This window comes from Cyprinus carpio, chromosome A4, assembly GCF_018340385.1.
Source record: "Cyprinus carpio isolate SPL01 chromosome A4, ASM1834038v1, whole genome shotgun sequence".
Classification (NCBI taxonomy): Eukaryota; Metazoa; Chordata; class Actinopteri; order Cypriniformes; family Cyprinidae; genus Cyprinus; species Cyprinus carpio.
Genome location: NC_056575.1, coordinates 6,517,459 through 6,536,915, shown reverse-complemented (window position 1 = coordinate 6,536,915; position 19,457 = coordinate 6,517,459). Strand labels below are relative to the sequence as shown.

Below are 19,457 nucleotides of genomic sequence, written 5' to 3'. Positions count from 1 at the left end.
GAAAATTTTCCCTCAGGCCATATGAGATGCAAATGAGTTTGTGTCTTCATCAAAACAGACATTTAGCATTACATCACTTGCTCACCAGTGGATGCTTTGCAGTGAATGGGTGCCGTCAGAATGAGATTCCAAACAACTGATAAAAACATCATCCACAGACTGGATGGCCCAAGGGTGAGTACATTTTCAGCAAATTTTCATTTTTGGGTGAACTATTTCTTTAACAACAAAATTCCATGAGACCATGCTGTAGTGTAACATCAAAATACAAAGTTGTAGTGATTACACTGATCTCATTTTTAATATCTGACTGGCAGATTAAAGGACACACGTACATCAGAGGCACTGATTTGTTGCCATAGGAACTTTACTTGTCCTTTGGTGCCATCTGTGATTGTTCAGAAACCTCTTTGTAGTCAGTAAACTTCAGTTTCCAACTGTTGTTAATCCAGCATCTTAGATTTAAGCCACTGTATTAGCCGCCTTTTAATTCTGATACGTTGTATTTACACGCTAAGGCAAGAAGAAAGAGGAAGTATCAATTAATAAACATCATTATCATGATCCAGTAATTAAATAGCAATAACACACAATAGGCAGACTGAACCTTGAGGCCTAAAGATGTCACTTTATTAATAAACCAGCAAGCAAAACTGAAAAGAAACCAATGTGTCGAGTTACATAAGACAGCATAGCAGGACTAAATCAGAGCAGGCTGGCAATGTAGGAGAGCAGCACGAATACATGTTGGTAGAAGCCTGTGAGTTTCTCTTGAGTCCCACAGTAAAGACATTCAGAGCAACAGACTAATGTGTCCAGAGGCAAGAACTAGTTACTGAAAAGAGGCATGATAGTGAGCGTGAAGAAAGAGAAAATGGTGTAGATGAATGAATTGAGTGACTGTGATGACACAGCCTCCTGATTGGACGTGAGGTTTCAGAGCTTTAGGACATCACAGACTCTCTCCTGTCTGAACAGAAGTTCTCTTCCTGAATCAAGTCATTGCCTGACTTCAGAATAGCATATTAGCATACTACACTCACTGTAAAAACATAGTTTTCAAAGTTGTAAATAAAACAAAGATTGTTTTACAAGAGAATACTGTTTTAAAATTTCTACTTTAAAATTTCACATTTAATTCAGTTACTTGCCTTTTCTTTGCAATTTTGTCAAATTTACTAGCAATTTCTGAGTGAAAATATGAGTTTTTTTTCCAGTGTATCCATACAATTTGGCAATAATTTACAATATTAGTAATAAAAAATTTCAAAAAAGCATATATACTACTCTTACTGTTTCTGAAAAAACATACTATTTTCTGTATGCATGAATTATCAGGTTACCTACTATACTGAAAAAAAACAATTTTTAGAATCAGGTTTTACTCAGAAATTGCTAGTACATTTGTCATTAATATTAAATAACCGGCAAGTAACATTGAATTAAAAATTAAATTTTTAGTAGAAAGTCTGAAATCCCACAATGCTATGCACTCAGCTAATCCTCAGTGTTGCAAATTAACCAGATGTAATATCTTATTGTTTCATTATTTGATCAGACTGCCACACAAATTTGGATAAAAAAATGCAAAGTATCCATTTAAACTTCTAACACCACTGCCTCTCTCTGATTTAAACGTGCATTAAATGAGGTCATGGGACAGTGTAGAATATTACAAATTTAGTTAGTGGCATAATGCATACTGCTGAACATTCCATTTTTAAAAATAGTATACTATATAGTATGGTAGTATTCCATTCCAAACACAGCAATTGTCGGATATGTGAGGTTATAAGTCACTTTGTTATAAGTGCTGGTATTTGAGTTCACCTTACACATCTTTTATTCTTTTTACCAAATCATAATGATGAAATACAAACTCATATCTATTATTAACACTTCTGATGCAATATATAATGATGTGCATGTAACTGATATAAAATGTTATCCTTCCTATTCCTTAACACAGAGATTGTGTATGCTCATGTGATTGAACCTGCATTGATAATTCTCACTTTTTCAAATATGTAGACACTCAAAAATTATGGATGCACATGTGAGTAAATGTAACAAAAAAATGTGAAATATCTACGTATTATTGAAAAGCTATACTGGAATATAAGTCAAAGCATCTAGAAGCCATTAAAAGAAGCGAAATTGCATTCCTCACACACTTCTTTTGGCCAGGAGCCAATCAGCATTCATCATGAGGCTCAGGTTTTCACAACCTGAACTGTGATTGGATGACTGCATTAGGTGGTAGAAGTATAAGCCAATGATATGAAGAATCCTCCTGAGAAACGACAACGATTTTTTCGGAGAGTTTGTCGTAAACATACTAGCATATGGAATACAGTCTAAATTATTTTTCATTTCTGATTTTTAATAAATACACTTTTCATAAGCGCCTTTGGGATATGGAGTAGCTCTGTACAATGTGCAAAAGCAACAAGCACTGTGCTTACACTTTGGACTAGCACTGCTGATGCACTCTTTATACAAATACACACGAGAAAAAAAGGCCTCTTAATACTGACCGCGTAGTAAGAAGTAACTTTTGAGGAACTAAAGAAAGCATTGATGAGCAAGAGATAGTGGCGATGGAAAGATAAAATCTGGATGGGGAATGTCCATCAGTTGATTTTTGGGGAAGTAGGTGAAGTGTTTGTTGGTGAGAGATAGTTGGTATGGAAAGATATCAAAGGTCAGACTTTGCCATCTTCTGTCGGTAAACAGCATCGAACTTTTCATTCATAGACACAGTGAAAATGTCCTTCCAAAGCCCAACACGACCTGAAGCAGATGAAAACAGAATTAGAAGATACTATCATAAGGATCCCTCCACCTCCCCGTCTTCTCCTCTATTTCTTTCATTCCTCCTCCTGTATAACTCAAAGCTTGAGCTAAGCCTCGGGTAATGGTTAGGAGATATTGTGATATGGTTCAATACTAAGTATAACTTTTAGGGGAATTGCATGATTTATATATATACAATTTATTTAAAAGTTTTTTAATTTTTGAATTCAAATAATATATTTTTTTACCTAATATATATATATATATTTTTATGTAAGTGTGTAAACAAAAATATAAGCTTCACATTTCTGCTTTATACCCTCTGGAACACTGGTTTAATTGCACTGGTTTAATTGCATTGCAAGTACATTTTGGGGGAAGTCGTGGCCTAGTGGTTAGAGAGTTTAACTCCTAACCCTAAGGTTGTGGGTTCGAGTCTCGGGCCGGCAATACCATGACTGAGGTGCTTATTGAGCAAGGCTCCCGAACCCCCAACTGCTCCCCGGGCGCCGCAGTACAAATGGCTGCCCCCTGCTCCATGCGTGTGTTCATGGTGTGTGTGTGCACTTTGGATGGGTTAAACCATTTCTGAGTATGGGTCACCATACTTGGCTGTATGTCACGTCACTTGATTTTATTTTATTCTTTTATTTTATTTTACAATTACGCTTTTTTATATTTTGACAATCAAATCCAGAACATCCCTTAAAGACTCACCTTTCTTACACGCTTTCCATCTTCATGTTCACAGTATATCTTCATGTATACTTATATAAGTCCCTACTGTATGTAGTGAGATTATTCAGCATCATGCCAAGCCAAGAATCCATGCACTAAAGGAAAAATGAACAAGATACAGGAAAACAAAAACAAAACAGAACTAAAGTGCAAATGATAAAATAATCTAAAATAAATTGCAAATCCTCTTTTTTTATGTGAAAAAAAAGGTTTTACATAATGTTTACTGAATAATAAAATAAATAATAGCACAGAGACATCAAATAGCAACAGAAATGTCCACAGAAATAAAGATGCACCACACATATTCACCACATGATGGCACTGCCCAACAATCCTTCCCTTGTATGACCAATAAGCCACATAAGATTTATCTAAATGTGGAGTCACCAGCAGTGTTGGGGGTAATGCATTACAAGTAACGCGAGTTACGTAATCAGATTACTTTTTTCAAGTAACTAGTAAAGTAACAAATTACTTTTTAATTTACAAGAATATATCTTTTGCTTTTACAAATAAGTAACTCCAGTTACTTTGTTTTCCCATTTAATGACTGTCTCCTTTAAGTCTCCTGTCCCAATTCTTTGTTTGCGCTTTGGAAACATGATGTTACTGTAGTTCTAGACTAAATATGAACATGCATTAATTAATCTTACTCACAAAAAAACATATTCAGTAGTCATCAAAATGAATTTAAACCGTCAAATGCAAATTCAGAATATGACACAAACCTGCAATAATTAAATGTTAAATAACACAAATATTCTTTATTTAATCCCATTTTATTAACCAATGTCTTTGCTGCTGACTTTTGATGATCCTGTTCAACCATACTAATAAGCAAAAACTACTTTAGATAAACTAACATTTGTGCTTCATTGTTTTTTTTGTTTTTTGTTTTTTGTTTTTGTATTGCTAAAGAGTGTTGAAGCTACTTCTCCTGCGTTCTACTGTACAGACTACTGTTCTACTTTTCCTTCAGACTGAGGCTTATTCCTTTCACTTTTTGATGTGAAAGGGCTTTTACATTTGCCAAAAATATAACTTTTTATATTAAAAACAAACAAGCAAGCCCAGCCCAGATTTAAAAAGTAATGCAAAAGGAACGCAAAAGTAATGTAACGCAATTACTTTCCATAAAAAGTAACTAAGTAACGTAATTAGTTACATTTTTAGGGAGTAACGCAATAATGTAATGCATTACATTTAAAAGTAACTTTCCCCAACACTGGTCTTCATTCATACAAGGGGCTACATTTCTGTCAGGAAGACATATACATGCTTGTGAAATGTGTTAAAGTGCACTCTCACTTTTAGCCTGCACTAATCGCTGCATGCGTCCTTCCTTGGAAAAGACTAAGGATTTCTCTTGCTTAAGGATTTCTCTTGAAGAAATCTCCAGGAATTCATTTTTTATAATTCCTGTTATGATAGGCTAAATAAGGTATAGGGTCAGTGTGCTTAGGGTCATGCTAGCTCAGGGAACAGAACATGCGGAGACAGTCTGTCCCCCCTTACCCCGGCAGATGGACAGGGCCTCAGAGTTGCAGCACTGGTCGATGAGTTGGTTACAGCTCTCCACCATGCTCTCCAGCTGGGCTTTATCACACGAGATGCCAAGAAAGCGAGCCAGCTGTTCCACCAGGGTCCCCAGATCCTCCAGAGAGGAAATTACAGGCGGCAGGAAAGGTGCAGAGAAAGAGAGAATGACAATCTTTTGGTTATGTAATCATGACTCATGCCTTGGTCTCACACAGAAGAATACATGACAGCATAATTAACTTCAGCTAATCTTCAGCTTTTAAATAACTTCAGGGACCTCAAGGTGCAGGTGATTTTTTTTCCTACCAAATGTTCTGTATCCAAAAAAAATTAAAATATATAACAGTAAATTATGCAAAGCAACCAATTCAAGAATGTGCATCTGATTATTTTCCGTCAGATCAGTTGCACTGATACACACTATTTAAATAATAGTTATTAATTTCAATAATCAATCATTTCAATTAATTAAAGTGAAATAAATTAGATGAGATTATTGAATATATTTAATACTTGAGTCAAATAACCGTATATAAAAATAGTTCATACAAACAAAATTAAGAAAACACAATGCACATTTTATTCATTTATTATTTTTGTTTATCACATAATGTGTTGACAAAGTTTAACTGCTAGTATTTTGTATTTTATATAAACCATGTAATAAAACCTGTGTGTGTGTGTGTGTGTGTGTGTGTGTGTTTGTGTTTTTGTTTGTTTGTGTGTGTGTGTGAGTTTAACTGCTAGTATTTTGTATTTTATATAAACCATGTAATAAAACTATCCTCATACTTCAAGAAGAGAACATTCGAGTCCATGCGATGCTCCCAGAACTCCTGAACATGCTCAAACCAGGAGCCGTATCCCACTACAGGGACACACAAACAGGACAAGAATTACAGAAATTAGACAAAAAGTGCATTCTCATACATTTCCTTTTGAGCAAATATGTCAGTTATGTGTCTCACTCACACTTTTCGTTCATGAATCGCCTGCAGAACTCCTGGAATGTACCCCGGTAGCTCATGGTTCGTAAAGAGCGATGAAACTGGAAGTAGGACACCACCAGGTCTTTAGGGTTCCTGGCCATATAGATCACCTAGAGGACATGCATTGATATGTTTGTGTAAAGGCATATTCGTACCACAAATTATACATTTTTCAAAGGTCAGTTCACATCTTAATCAGAGTGAAAAGAAAAGTCAAATAAAATCAGTGATACATTACTATACTATTCTTATGCTCACAGAGGCTGCTTTTTTTTCTTTTTTTTTTCAGTGATACATTACTATTAAAAAAGTGTTTTAAAATTTAAAATGTTTTTCTATTTAATATTTTTTTGTTAGCAGTCATATACTAGTATCAGTTTTATTTAAAATAAGTGTTTTCTATTTAAATATTTTTTTCTATAATAATATATTTTTTTTTTTTTGTTGTCAATATTTTTGTGGAAACTGCAATACATGTTTTTTCAGGGTTTTTTGATGAATAGAAAGTTCAAAGAACATAATTTATTTGAAAGTCTTTTGTAGCATTATAAATGTCTCTACTGTCAATTGTGATGAATATACTGGAAGTCAATTGCATTAATTGTCCTTAATGGACAACTGGAAGTCATGATTAATATGTTGAATTGTGTTTTCCAGCTGACCTTGCCTTCTCCATTGTGCATCGCTGTAGGCAGGAAACGATACGGCAGGTGGCTTTTGATTAGACGAGGTGATGTCAGCTCCTACAGAAACACAAAACTCAACTTTACCATTCCAAGAAGTCAGAGGAAAACTAAATGTTATTCCCATGCTGAAGGCCATTGGTTCAGTACATAGGTGCGTGTGAGAGAGTAAACACCTGGATGATCTCCAAACCCGGCTGTGGATATTCCAACACGGGAAGCTGCTCATCAATATTCATGAGCCCGATCTCATCTGGGTCCGCACCCTGACTCACAAGATACACCACCTCCTGTAACAAACTGGTACCTACGTGCATGTGAGGAAGAAAGAAAAGTGGTTATGGATGTATTATTAATGGTAAAAAGATGACTTTGCCAGCTGCAAACTGAAAACACATGTATTTGCCTGAATATAGCCTGACCTGCAACCTCAATGATTTAAAATCAATCTTTTTTTGTTGTTGTTTTTGTTGTTGTTTTTTTTCAGTTTTAACCATGACAATGAGCAGCCCATCCATTTGACACAGGAGCTATCATGCTTCACAGAAGATGAGTTGATTGGGTAAGGAGCTAAACACGTAAACACTTGCCACATGTATCCTCCACCTTCTTCACAGTGTTCCTTGACATGTGTAAATCCAATGCATCCACATTATCCTTGCATGCAGGAATTCATGATGGTATACACTGAAATGGACATCCAACAGAAATCATATTGATATCAGATGTAGACCTGGCTTTGAATTTTTTATATTTTACTTCGGTTTTCAAGTAATTATCTTTTTTGTTATAACTTATTTTTCTAAAGTTTGTTCTGACATTTATAAAAGGATATTTTATTTTGCTGTTTGGAGACTGGTCTCATTTATACAAAAGCATATATAATCAAATAGATTTGTTTTCTCACTCTTTTTGTAGTTATATGTCTGTGGAGGCTTATCACTGTCCTCTTTCACTTCTTATTTTTGCCCATTTTAGATGAAAAGAGTATGCATGTATGTGAACATCTACTTCCGTTTAGTTGAGGAGAAGCGACTACATTTGCCAATTCAGCAGATTTCTTATTTGTTGACTACATGAGGAGTTTTCAGGAGCACAAAACAAGAGCATAATACAAGCATGACCTTGAAATTATCCTAACGTGCCTCTTTCACTCTCATTCAGCAGTTTTGTTTACTCTTGGCTGGCTTGAGAGCATACATAAGCATAAATTAAACATGTAATGCCTTCTGATGGTCCCTTATAAACGGATGATCAAGTTAATCTCAAACATATATATTCATAATTAAATAGTACATCATTGAAAAATATATTTTTATATATATCATTTAACCATACAACATAACATCTCCTACAGCAGAGGTATCAACCTCAAATGACTTGAGGGCTTCTAGTCAGTTGATGTTCCCTATCAAAGGATCTTACAACCATTAATTTGATCTATATACAGCTATTAGTATACAATTTGGTTAGGTTATGCAATGTCAGAATTAGCTAAATGCTTTATGTTTTTCTTGAGAAAAATCATCTACTTTGAAAGGTCAATGACTGGATTCAGAAAAATCATTAATGATTCAAAAACATGTATTCTGCATGCTTTTACATGAACAACATACACAGAAATACCTATACAAAAACACCCCAAGCACCCCAAGCAAACAAATATATGATTTTAAGTACATTGCAAACATCTATCTTTCAGTAGATGATGACCTCATATGAGTTTATAAATCCATTTTAAATCAGTTTCCTGACACTCAAACACTAGTTATGAAAGCGGGAGAATGTGGTTGATTTGCAACAGTTTCTGAAAACACCAGCAGGGTCACGTGACCATCTGGCCACTACCTCCCATTGGACTGCAAAACAAAATGAAGCCACATAGAGTGAAAAGTTATCTTACAAACACAAACTTTATTTATTTATTTCAAATTTATATATTGAAAATATTGAAATTTACTGAAATACCCTTTTGGTCCGACAGGTTTAAGTTCTGAAAATATTTAATGTGGACCAAACTGAGCTTAATCTTATTATAAGATACCTGGAAATATCAAGAAGCCTGTAATGTTTGACTCTGCCATTCCCATCACAACTCTCAACAAGGCAATATCTGTTTACTCTGCAGATTCGACTGGCAGTGCAATGTGTGACTCTATTGACCTGTCATCCATCACGGCCCGCTGGAGACACACATTTTAGTGTGTAACACTCAGCATAGCTCGGCCTTCCCTCGGCGCTCCAAACTCAATTACACTGATGCTGGTGCGACACAACATCCTCTGCAAAGCCAAGCAATTTCAGACCCTCGTGCTATCATTCTTACTATACTGCTGTCTGTCTATCTCAGTTCTTCTCTTTATAACTGCACAGCGGCATGTGTATCAGGTTATATAAACAGCTGCATCCATTTATATACACTTTGACTGAACCGATGTTGTTTACAGGCCTGTGATGGTTTTCTTAGTAAAACTTTACAATAAGGTTCCATTTGTTAACTTTACTTAACATTATCAATGAGAAATAATTCTAAAGCATTTATTAATCTTAGTCCATGTTAATTTCAACATATACTACTACATTACTAAAATTAAAAGTATCGGTTTATATTATTTAAAGGACTTGAGCTGAAATGAACTAACAATGAACAGTTGTGTTTTTATTAACTAATGTTAAAAGCAACAGAAAAAAAAGAAAAAGAAAATTTGCTTTAAATTTACTCATTGTCACACCATTCAAGATGTAGATGAGTTTGTTTATTCATCAGAACAGATTTGAAGAAATTTAGCATTACATCATTTGCTCACCAATGCATCCTCTGCAGTGATTGGACTTGTGTGGATTATTGTGATGTTTTTATCAGCTGTTTGGACTCTCATTATGACGGCACCCATTCACTGCAGAGGACCCATTGATGAGTAAGTGATGGAATGCAAAATTTCTCTAAATCTGTTCCAATGAAGAAACAAACTCATCTACATGTTGAAAGCCTCAGTTAATATGCACGAACTAAAGTGACATTACTATAAAGTGTTACCGTTATCTTTTTGGCTTCTCAAGTGCAAGCAGGTGAGAAAGCAATAAGAGCTCTATAGTGCATATGCACTTTCCAGCTTAATTAGCTTTTTTCATTGCAGGAAACAAACAAAATAGATCTGTAACATACATTTGTTTTCAGCTGACTTACTGCACAAGTAAATCAACAAAGCAACAAGCATGCGTGGGAGAGGGAATGATGCATCCTAACAGGAAACAGCGCCTCTGCAGTGAATGAGCATCTGCATGGTAGACATTTCACCTTGATTTGTTGTTAATTTCACATCTACACACAATACAAACACATTCTTTCATTCTTATCGACCAAAGATCACACAATCTCTAAAATAAGCAACTTTGCACCTTATTTTTGTAATCAAACTCATACAGGCCTGGCTCAGTTACAAGACTCTCAGGGTGGACCGGACATGATAAGGTGGGCCAGGCTGGTTTCATAATATGATATATAATATTTTGATCTTTTTTGAAACTAATAATATTGCCAGTGCCTTCCAGGCTGTTGTTGAATCATCCATAAAAGTAAACATATTTATTTGTGTATAATTTTATAAGTGCTATTTTATGAAGCAAACAGACTATATAAACATGCGTATAAATATGTTTGTTTTTATTCTTTATGATATTTACAAGCTATCTGAAACATGCTTTGACACACTCTAAATCATAGTCTACTGTCTAAAAATAAATATGCAAAAAAGTGACGTGCAGTGATGCAAAAGATCTCAGATGACCCTTTATTTTGGTAAACACCTCAAATAACTGCATCCTCTGTGAAGGAAAAGCATGCATGTGTAAGCTGGACTCTGACGTGTGTATTTTAATACCTGATTTGGGGTAGGTAACGATCCATATGTCGCTACTTCTTAACGAAAAGTTGGCGATCTCGTCCATCTTGCCCCTGCAGAAAGGAGGGAGTCGAACTCCATGATACTCGAAGTATTTGCTCTCGTATTCAATCGGGGTGCTCGGCGTGTCCACCTCGCTTTCCGCCATCCTTTCAAACGAGTGCAACACGAAAGGATTGAAGGGATTTATTTTTAAAGAAATGTGTGGCGAAGAGGACGCATTTGATATCCACCAGCCCTGATTGTTTGGCAAAGACGTGCCGCTTTGCGTGCGCCTTGCACTTCAGCCAATCAGGTGGAGGAGAGATGATGTAATGGGTTTCTCTCAGCATCAGCACCAATCGTCGGGGCGGTTCCTCCAGCAGGCCAGCTGTTCATCGCTTCTGTAAATAAACAACACGGTTCGAAAAGTAAAACTATAAAAATGTGGTTGCTGAGTGAGGAAGTGGAATCCAGTCATGCACTAATGCTGTCTTGTGTTTATCACGTTTGTTTGCTTTCTCATAACCATAATATGGCCTTTAAATTTTAATTGATAAGTCAATATTGAATTGTGGATGTACACTTAAATATGAATGTATAGTAGCCACGTATAGTAGTAGCCTATTATTACAATAAAATCACATTTAGCAGACGCTTTTATCCAAAGCCACTTACAAATTAAGAAAATAGAAGCAATCAAAACCAACAAAAGGCCAATAATATGTAAGTTCTGTGACAAGTCTCGGTTATTCTAACGCAGTAGGCTACACTTAGCAAGGTTTTATTTATAGGCCTATATAATAAATAAGTAGAGAGAATAGAAAAAGTGTTAGAGGGTTTTTTTATTTTTTATTTGTGTGTGTCTGTGAGAGAGAGAGAGAGAGACTATATTTTAGCATTTAGGCTATATAATGCAAACTTTTTTGTTAAAAATGAATATCAAATTATAGAGTGTTACATAAACACGAATAACTTGGAGTGTTGCGTAGAAAGAAAAGCATTCACTGAGTTGCATTAAAATCTGGGGACATTTTACTGTAAAAAATATAATTGTTTAAATCTACTTATTAGTATTGATATTTGAATTATAAATAATCTGTTCGAAAAAACTTAAACGAAATTTTAAATTGTTTTAAATGTCATTATCTTAAACGATTGTGATTGTGATTGTCTCGATGAATGTTGAGAAAAGTAACACTAACCACATGACGTTAAGAAATATATATTGTTTAACGTCATGTGGTTAGTGTTACTTTTTATTTGTTACACACAAATATTGTTAAACATGTATATATATATATATATATATATATATATATATATATATATATATGTATATATATATATATAGCCCCGCCTATTCAGGAATTTGCCAACAGCATTTCTCTTTGTTTCCTATTGGCTCCCGTGCTGTCAGACGCAAGAGCAAAACTCAAAAGAGACAGAAGAGGATATGATAGTTATTGCAGTAGCAGCCTGAGATTTTGCAGCAGTCATGTTTGATTTAAAGGGTGGGTGGAATCTCTCGTTCGCTGGATGCGGGTTTTTAGGGATCTATCACATCGGTGTCGCGAGCTGTCTCCTGGAGCAAGCACCGTATCTCATCTGCGGGGCTACCAAGATCTACGGAGCCTCCGCGGGGGCTCTCACTGCGTGCGTGCTCGCTACCGAGGCATGTTTAGGTATGAAGATCACCCCATGGTAGTCCCTGCCTAAAAGAACTCACCCCGTGGAACTTAAAAAATCTATCTTTGCACGCAGCTTACTAGTTTTTTGAGTCATTCTTCTGTAGCTTCTGGTGACTGTGGTTTTCTAGGGGATTTTTGCATTTAGATGACTTAAAGTTACTTTTTGAAAATTACTTATTTAGGGTGGTGGTTAAATATAGATACTCAATAGAGTATCTATATTTAACACAAATATTTATATAATATAGGCTACACATATAAATATGTATATATAGAGAAAGGTTTATTGTTGTCCTGTAATAGTCATCAATTTATTATTCTGAAAAATACATACAAAAATATATTAAAATGAAATAAAAAATATTTTTGTAACAATTTGAACAAACACCTCAAATTAGCTATTAAGTCTCTGTACCTGTGAACACCATTGTTTTTGTTGAAGCAGTGTTATTTTAGTATTATTTATATACTAGTATAGTATTAATTTAGAGTGAAAGGTGTGTAATAAATAAAATGTATATATATATGTATATATTTTTCAGTTTTCATTTTAATTTCAGTTTTAATTTTGTTATGTGCTTTTATAATATTTTTTATATATTTATATATTGCTATTGATATATTTATACTTTTAGTTTTAGTCATTTTAGTATTATTTAACATTTATTTCAGTAATATATTTATTTCACAACCTCATTTTTCATTGTACTATGCTATCTGCATTCATTTTATATCTCTTTCTCTGGCTATGTAATCCATGATTTGTTTCCATGGAGTATTTAAGCAAGTGTAGAAAGTGTATAGTGGGTCACTTCGTACGAAAGTGTCAGTTAAATAACAAACCAAAATATTGGGTTTTTCTGATTGTATTATCAAAGAACTCTGAACTGTGCTGTTTGTGCATGTCTGTGTGATAGTTGCATGACTTCATTCTTTCACTTTCATTTAGGATCTGAACTAAAAAAGCTGATTCAGACTCTAATCAACCCTTGGTTGGTTTATTACAGGTTCAGAGATTGTGTGAAATGTCAAGAGCAAAGATGAAAAAAAAAAAAATAAAAATGTTCAATATATCTGCATTACAATCATTTTTTGTTCAGCTTATTTTCTCGACTTCTTTTTCATCTTGCCTTTGTATTGCTTAATTTATTATTTGGGTCTGTTTCTTTCCACTGATGTAGAGAAATGTTGTGAAGACGTCATCAATGTTGCCAAGGAGGCACGGAAGCGTAATCTGGGCCCTTTGCACCCAACATTCAACATAGTCAAGGTGATACGTGGAGGCCTGTATCGCGACCTGCCGTCCGATGCACACACGCTGGCCTCCGGTCGTCTGTGTGTGTCCCTCACACGTGTCATGGATGGGCAAAATGTTCTGGTGTCAGACTTCAGCTCCAAAGATGAACTCATCCAGGTAAGAGCATTGCGTTACCATAGAAACAGCTCAGAATTTAAGGTCACCACTTTATATTACTCTGATAATCCACTTTTATATACCTTTATCTACATGAAAATGATTTAATGGGGCCATAACATGACATTTATCTTCTGATAAACATCATGTTATGTGTCGTCTTATAAATGTTCCTTAAGGAGGTCTGTTTTTTTGCTATTTTAAATACCTGCAGATTTACTGTTTGCTTTAGCTCAGTGTTGTTGTTGTTGTTGTTGTTGTTGTTGACAAAATTATTTATTAAAAATAATCTATTGAAAATAGTGTTTTGTTCATTGAAATAAGACAGAAATAAAATCAAATAAAACATATTCAATGAAAAAAAAACTTAAATTAAAATTAGAAATGAATTAAAATGTTGACGTTGAAGCACTAAAATGACTAAAACTGAAAGAAAAAGAAATAAAAGCTAAATAGAAATATTTTTAAAAAGTAATAAAAAATATATAAAATAACAAAAATATACACATAACTACACATAGCTAAAACATAAACTCTATCTATCTATCTATCTATATATATATATATATATATATAATATAGTATATATATATATATTACTAATATACTAATAACTAAATAATATTAAATATTAATAAAAACTATATAAATAATACTAAAATAACACTGTATTTTTCTTCATTTCCAGGCTCTTATTTGCAGCTGTTTCATTCCTGTATATTGTGGTTTAATCCCTCCTGCCTTCCGTGGTGTGGTAAGTATTAAAGTTCATAACTTTATTGATGTGATGTCATTTTTTAAACTGAGCCAAGCCAAGAGGCATTGTATGAGGAGACACGGCTGGAAAGTTGGATTTTTTTCACATGGGAGAATTAGGACATTGCAACAAGAGTTCATTGCACTTACTTCATAGTATTCAGTCACTGGGGCACACTGAACTAACACTGGCCTCAATAAGAGAATTAAATATGCTTATGGTTTTGCAGTTATGGGGAACAGTTACTCAGTGTGTCTGAATAATCCCACCCTCATAGCCTGTACATTGTGTACTTGTTCTTTAGAAAGGGGAGGAGACATCAGTGTACAGTATGGAAATAGCTGAGAGGCCAAACAGTTCAAATAAAGGTTCAGCTCTGTTTGTATTAACATTTACAACCCAGTGCTGTTCATTATTTGGTTACTGCATTGTTTCTTTACGTTCCTCAACTTTATTCAGTAATGCAGATGATACTGTATTCATACAAATGGCAGTTACTAATCATGACTTGCATTGAAAAATTAACCCAGATTAATGAATCTATCAAAACTTTAAATAGATTAAGCTGTGACTAAAAGTGGTTCACTGAGGAGAGTTTGGCTGTGAAGTTGACCTTTTAAAGGACAAATAAAGGCTGTTATGCAAGTCTTTTGGTCTGATCACACCACCACTAACTGCTGGTCAGTCCTGAATCAGCCCACCCTCAGCTGAGCTACTCTGTCATTTGCAATAGCATGCAAATCCCAAATGACTCATTACACACAATACATTCCCATCCATCAGGGATCAAGAAAGTACCGCTGTCACGCTAGCTATCATTTAATCACTAGAAAGGTTGGATTGTTTAAGATGGATGTGTGGTTATATATTTTTAAATATTATAAATGTAATATTTAAAAATTACAAATGAAAAAAGTGGGTGTTTTAGCTCTTTTATTAATTAAAAAAAACTGTGCTTTTGAAACTTGAAAAATATAGTAGAAGAAAGGCAAAGTAAAGGTTTGTGGGTAATCTTGACATACTATGCTGAAATTATTTTAAGCAATTATATTATATATTAATAGAGACTGCATGTTATATCTGTACTTTTAATTTAGAAAAACAGTAATGTGTACAACTACATATATAAAAACCTATGCATAAAAGGATAGATAGATAGATAGATAGATAGATAGATAGTTTAAAAAAACAATATAATCATGTAATATAATTTTAATAATATAATTTTTACTTTATTCTTAGTGATCAGTGAAACTTAAAAGTACATCTCTCTCACTTTTTCTTTCTCATCAGCGTTATGTGGATGGTGGGATCAGTGATAATCTGCCCCAGTCCGAGCTGAAGAACACGATCACTGTTTCTCCATTCTCAGGAGAGAGTGACATCTGTCCAAAAGACATTTCCACCAGCTTCCACGAACTGCGTTTCACAAACACCAGCATACAATTCAATCTAGACAACATGTACAGACTAAGCAAAGCTTTGTTTCCCCCAGAGCCTAAAGTAAGAACTCCAAACACACTCACACACACACACATTCCCATGCCTGAAGTAAGTGAAGTAAAAGAGTGGTATGCATGAGCTGCAGTGCAGTTACACAATTACTGTCTTTATTCTGCCTTTGAGAAACATGCTGTTAAATGCTCGTGTTTATTTGTCTGTAATAAAGCCCTTCAAACTGAATTATTTGGATCTCACTTGATGGATCTTTCAGATGATTTCATTTATTTTATAACAACATCTTAGTTTTCACCCTTTTAACTTGTGACCATTTCTATTTGGTTTTAAATGATTTAAGTGTAGTAAGAGAATGGCTATAGTATTTGGCTTATTTAATTGGAGTCACTCATGTTCATAATTATCTAAGCATCGTTTAACCCTCATGTTGTGTTTCAGTCATGATTTTTCCAGTCATATAATATGTTTCACTGATCTGAGCTAATGCACCTCAGTTTTTGTATGAACATTGCCAAAATTGTCCACAAATAATGCTCTTTTCACTCAAAATCTGAGGTGCATAAGCTCAGGTCAATGAGGCATATGAGCTATCAGTTCTGAAAAGACATACAAACCTGTGCTAACTGAAAGAACAAAAAGATTGAATCCAAGATTTTGTGATAATATAGCATAATAAGAGATTTTTATAAGGCCGGCCATTTCTGACCAGGAATGCCAGCACAACACAATAACTAATTAAATCGTATCTATCATTTAAATGTCTGTGCATGTGATTGGCAGGTGCTGGCAGAAATGTGTCAAAGTGGATATAAAGACGCCCTCCGATTTCTCCAGGAAAACAGTGAGCACTTTTTATCTTTCGTGTCACTTTATCTCTAATGTTCATTCATGCGTTATGCCAGATGTGATATGTGCTGTGGTTTAGAAGATAACGGTCATATCTCTTTATAGATTTGCTTCAAGCGGCATGTCCAAGAGCAGACATGGCTCTGATTCAGACCACGCCCACCTGCTGCTGCCCAGGCAATAGGAATCCAGTCGTGATGGAAACCAGAAAAGAGTGGGTGCTGCGGAGACTCCGCCTTTTGAGAAAACACCACTGGTGGTTAGACGAGCAGCTTGTCAATAACCTGCCAACCCCCATTAAGAAAGGTAGGGTTATACCTAAATGTACTTTTAAAGCTGATGAATGTACTTTATAATGTGAGTAATTCATACTCTACTATGTACATGTGTTTGCAGTTTTTTGCGACGCCTGCAGAGAAAAGCACGGTCTGCTGGCACAGGTGACCGGTCTGCTGCCACTGCGTGTGGCGTCCTACATGCTGATGCCGTACACGCTGCCAGTGGAGTCAGTGTACTCTGCAGCTCAGAGGTCAATATCATCATTTAACATTTGCTCATCAGAACAACGGAATTATTCTATTAAACGCACTTTTAATACACTACAATTCAAAAGTTTGGGGTCTGTAATATTTTTAAATGTTATTTTTAATCCTTCTGTTTAGCAAGGTTGCATTAAATTGTTCAAAAGTGAGAGAAAAGACATTTATAATGTTACAAAATATTAATATTTTTAAAAGAAATGCTGTTCTTTTGAACTTTCTATTCAAGGAATCCTGAAAAAAACTATATTACAGTTTGCAGAAAAATATTAAGCAGCACAACTGTAAATATTTGTGTGGATGTCACAGTGTTGTATCCGGATGAGTTTTTAATTTCAGCATTGTTTGTGTTTTAAAGGTTTTGGGAATGGATCCCAGAAGTCCCTGCAGATGTGCGCTGGCTTGCTGAGGTAGCAGGCGGAGTTTATAGACAGGCGTTGAAAGGTGAAGTGTCAGAGACAAGCAGGTAAAATCCCTCAGGAATCATTCAAGACAACTATTAAAGAAATAGTTAACTAAAATGCAAATATGCTGAAAATGTACTCTCCCTCAGGCCATCCAAGATTTGATTGAGTTTGTTACTTCATCAGAAATGTAGCGTTTCATCTCTTGCTCACCAATGGATCCTCTGCAGTGAATGGGTGCCGTCAGAATGGGAGTCAAAACAGCTGATTAAAACATCACAATCATCCACAAGTAATCCAAAGCTGTTCGAACTCTCATTTTGACGGCACTCACAATATAAATTAATGCTGAAAATCTAGATGATATTACACAGCAATCTGAAATTGTAATAATTCCAAGTTTATTAATTTACTGTTTGACATAGATACATGAAATAAACGTTATACATAGAGTCTAATAGGCAATAGGAGATCAATGTTTTTCCACAAAACAGCCAAAATCAAAATGTTTTGAATGCCTTCTTGTTTATTGTGCAGTGGTGCCCCCTTGAGAAGATGTATGAGTGAGCCGCCAATGGTAGATTTACAGATGCCTGACCCAAACTGCAATGGACACATACCTCATTCTGCCAGCAACTTTGATAGTTACAACTGGACTTTTCCAGGTGACTTCAGTGCAGCTTCTGTCGACTCACCGGACAGTCCTGTTGACACCAGCACCTCCCCTAGGCAGATGTGCTTTTTTGTTGGCTCTTAAAGTAACAATGAGAAGCAACTGGACCAATGCAGGACCTTTTCGGCTTAATACAATATACAGTATGCTGTGCCTGATTCCCCTGGACGTACATATCATGCTGCAAATTTAGATAGTTAGAGAAACGAGCTTGGTTAGTTTAACGCTCTGGAATCCAGCGGTGAGAGTAAATACACATGTCCTTCAAACACCCCTCGTGTGACATTTTGGACATTATCCAAATGTGCCTTTCTTCTCAGTTCAGAACCAAAGATGTGTTTAATCTGTTGTGTCAGCCTGTACCTAGTGTTTTGCTGATGTGGACACTGTTTGTATGTTAGAGTTTACCTTACAATTGGTGCTAACACTTCTCTGAAACCTCAAAATACTTGACATGAGCCATACAAGTTAATGCCACGAAGGTGTACAATCAAATAAAGAGTCTGAGCCCATGACACTTGCTTTTGATTTCATATAACATGCTTTATAGAGATGTCTGTCGTCCATTCACACCCCATCACAGCACTTCCTTGGCAAATAGTGACTTTTTTTCAAAGAAAAATGGAACTGAAAAATTATAAAACGTAAGTACATAATAGTATGTACTTCTGTTGTATCTAATAATTGAAGACACTTTTAGGGGAATTAAATTAAATTTAAGTAATTATATATTTGCATGCATGGAAAAGCTTTGTCATTCTGTGCTACAAACTCAGAATGTGCTCAATTACAGTTAAGTACAACATTTTTATGTGTGATTTAATGTAAAAATGTTTGACTGTATCATCATTTCAGTATCAAAGATATTTGATTATTTGTAAGATAACTAAAAAAGGACCTTCACAAAAAGCTATTACGCGGATTTCTGAAATACTTTATTCTGATTGGTCAATCGCAGCAGGCGAACTATTTAATGACCTAATGACTGTTGCTACTTTTACTCTGCGTCTGGTATCAATCCGCGTTCTCCTAAAAAAAGTATTGTC

At 35.0% G+C, this 19,457-nt stretch overlaps 2 protein-coding genes across 2 annotated transcripts; one reads left to right on the top strand and one right to left on the bottom strand.

Moving 5' to 3' along the window:
- Positions 1 to 2,698: 2,698 nt before the first annotated feature.
- On the bottom strand, positions 2,699 to 11,004 carry LOC109063646 (sulfotransferase family 4A, member 1). Its single transcript, XM_042738895.1, has 7 exons — positions 10,630 to 11,004; positions 6,925 to 7,055; positions 6,728 to 6,808; positions 6,049 to 6,175; positions 5,852 to 5,944; positions 5,053 to 5,193; positions 2,699 to 2,793 (listed from the first exon to the last, which is right to left on the bottom strand). Exons 1-7 carry the CDS (start codon positions 10,796 to 10,798, stop codon positions 2,699 to 2,701), a joined length of 837 nt encoding a protein of 278 aa, XP_042594829.1. The 5' UTR covers positions 10,799 to 11,004.
- Positions 11,005 to 12,030: 1,026 nt separating this feature from the next.
- Positions 12,031 to 18,923, top strand: pnpla3 (patatin-like phospholipase domain containing 3). Its single transcript, XM_042738890.1, has 9 exons — positions 12,031 to 12,314; positions 13,502 to 13,734; positions 14,423 to 14,488; positions 15,785 to 15,994; positions 16,730 to 16,790; positions 16,901 to 17,101; positions 17,192 to 17,324; positions 17,693 to 17,800; positions 18,276 to 18,923. The coding sequence occupies exons 1-9, from the start codon at positions 12,128 to 12,130 to the stop codon at positions 18,493 to 18,495; spliced, it is 1,419 nt and encodes a 472-aa protein (XP_042594824.1). The 5' UTR covers positions 12,031 to 12,127; the 3' UTR covers positions 18,496 to 18,923.
- Positions 18,924 to 19,457: the final 534 nt, after the last annotated feature.

Coding starts and splice junctions, on each gene's coding strand:
- LOC109063646 (XM_042738895.1), bottom strand. CDS start 10,798: ATGGCGGAAAGCGAGGTGGACACGCCGAGCACCCCGATTGAATACGAG. Junction 6,176..6,727: donor TGCACAATGGAGAAGGCAAG/GTCAGCTGGAAA, acceptor CATGTCCTCTAG/GTGATCTATATGGCCAGGAA. Junction 5,194..5,851: donor GAAGTATGAGGATAGTTTTA/TTACATGGTTTA, acceptor TTTCCTCTCTGG/AGGATCTGGGGACCCTGGTG.
- pnpla3 (XM_042738890.1), top strand. CDS start 12,128: ATGTTTGATTTAAAGGGTGGGTGGAATCTCTCGTTCGCTGGATGCGGG. Junction 14,489..15,784: donor CTCCTGCCTTCCGTGGTGTG/GTAAGTATTAAA, acceptor CTTTCTCATCAG/CGTTATGTGGATGGTGGGAT. Junction 17,801..18,275: donor GAAGTGTCAGAGACAAGCAG/GTAAAATCCCTC, acceptor TTTATTGTGCAG/TGGTGCCCCCTTGAGAAGAT.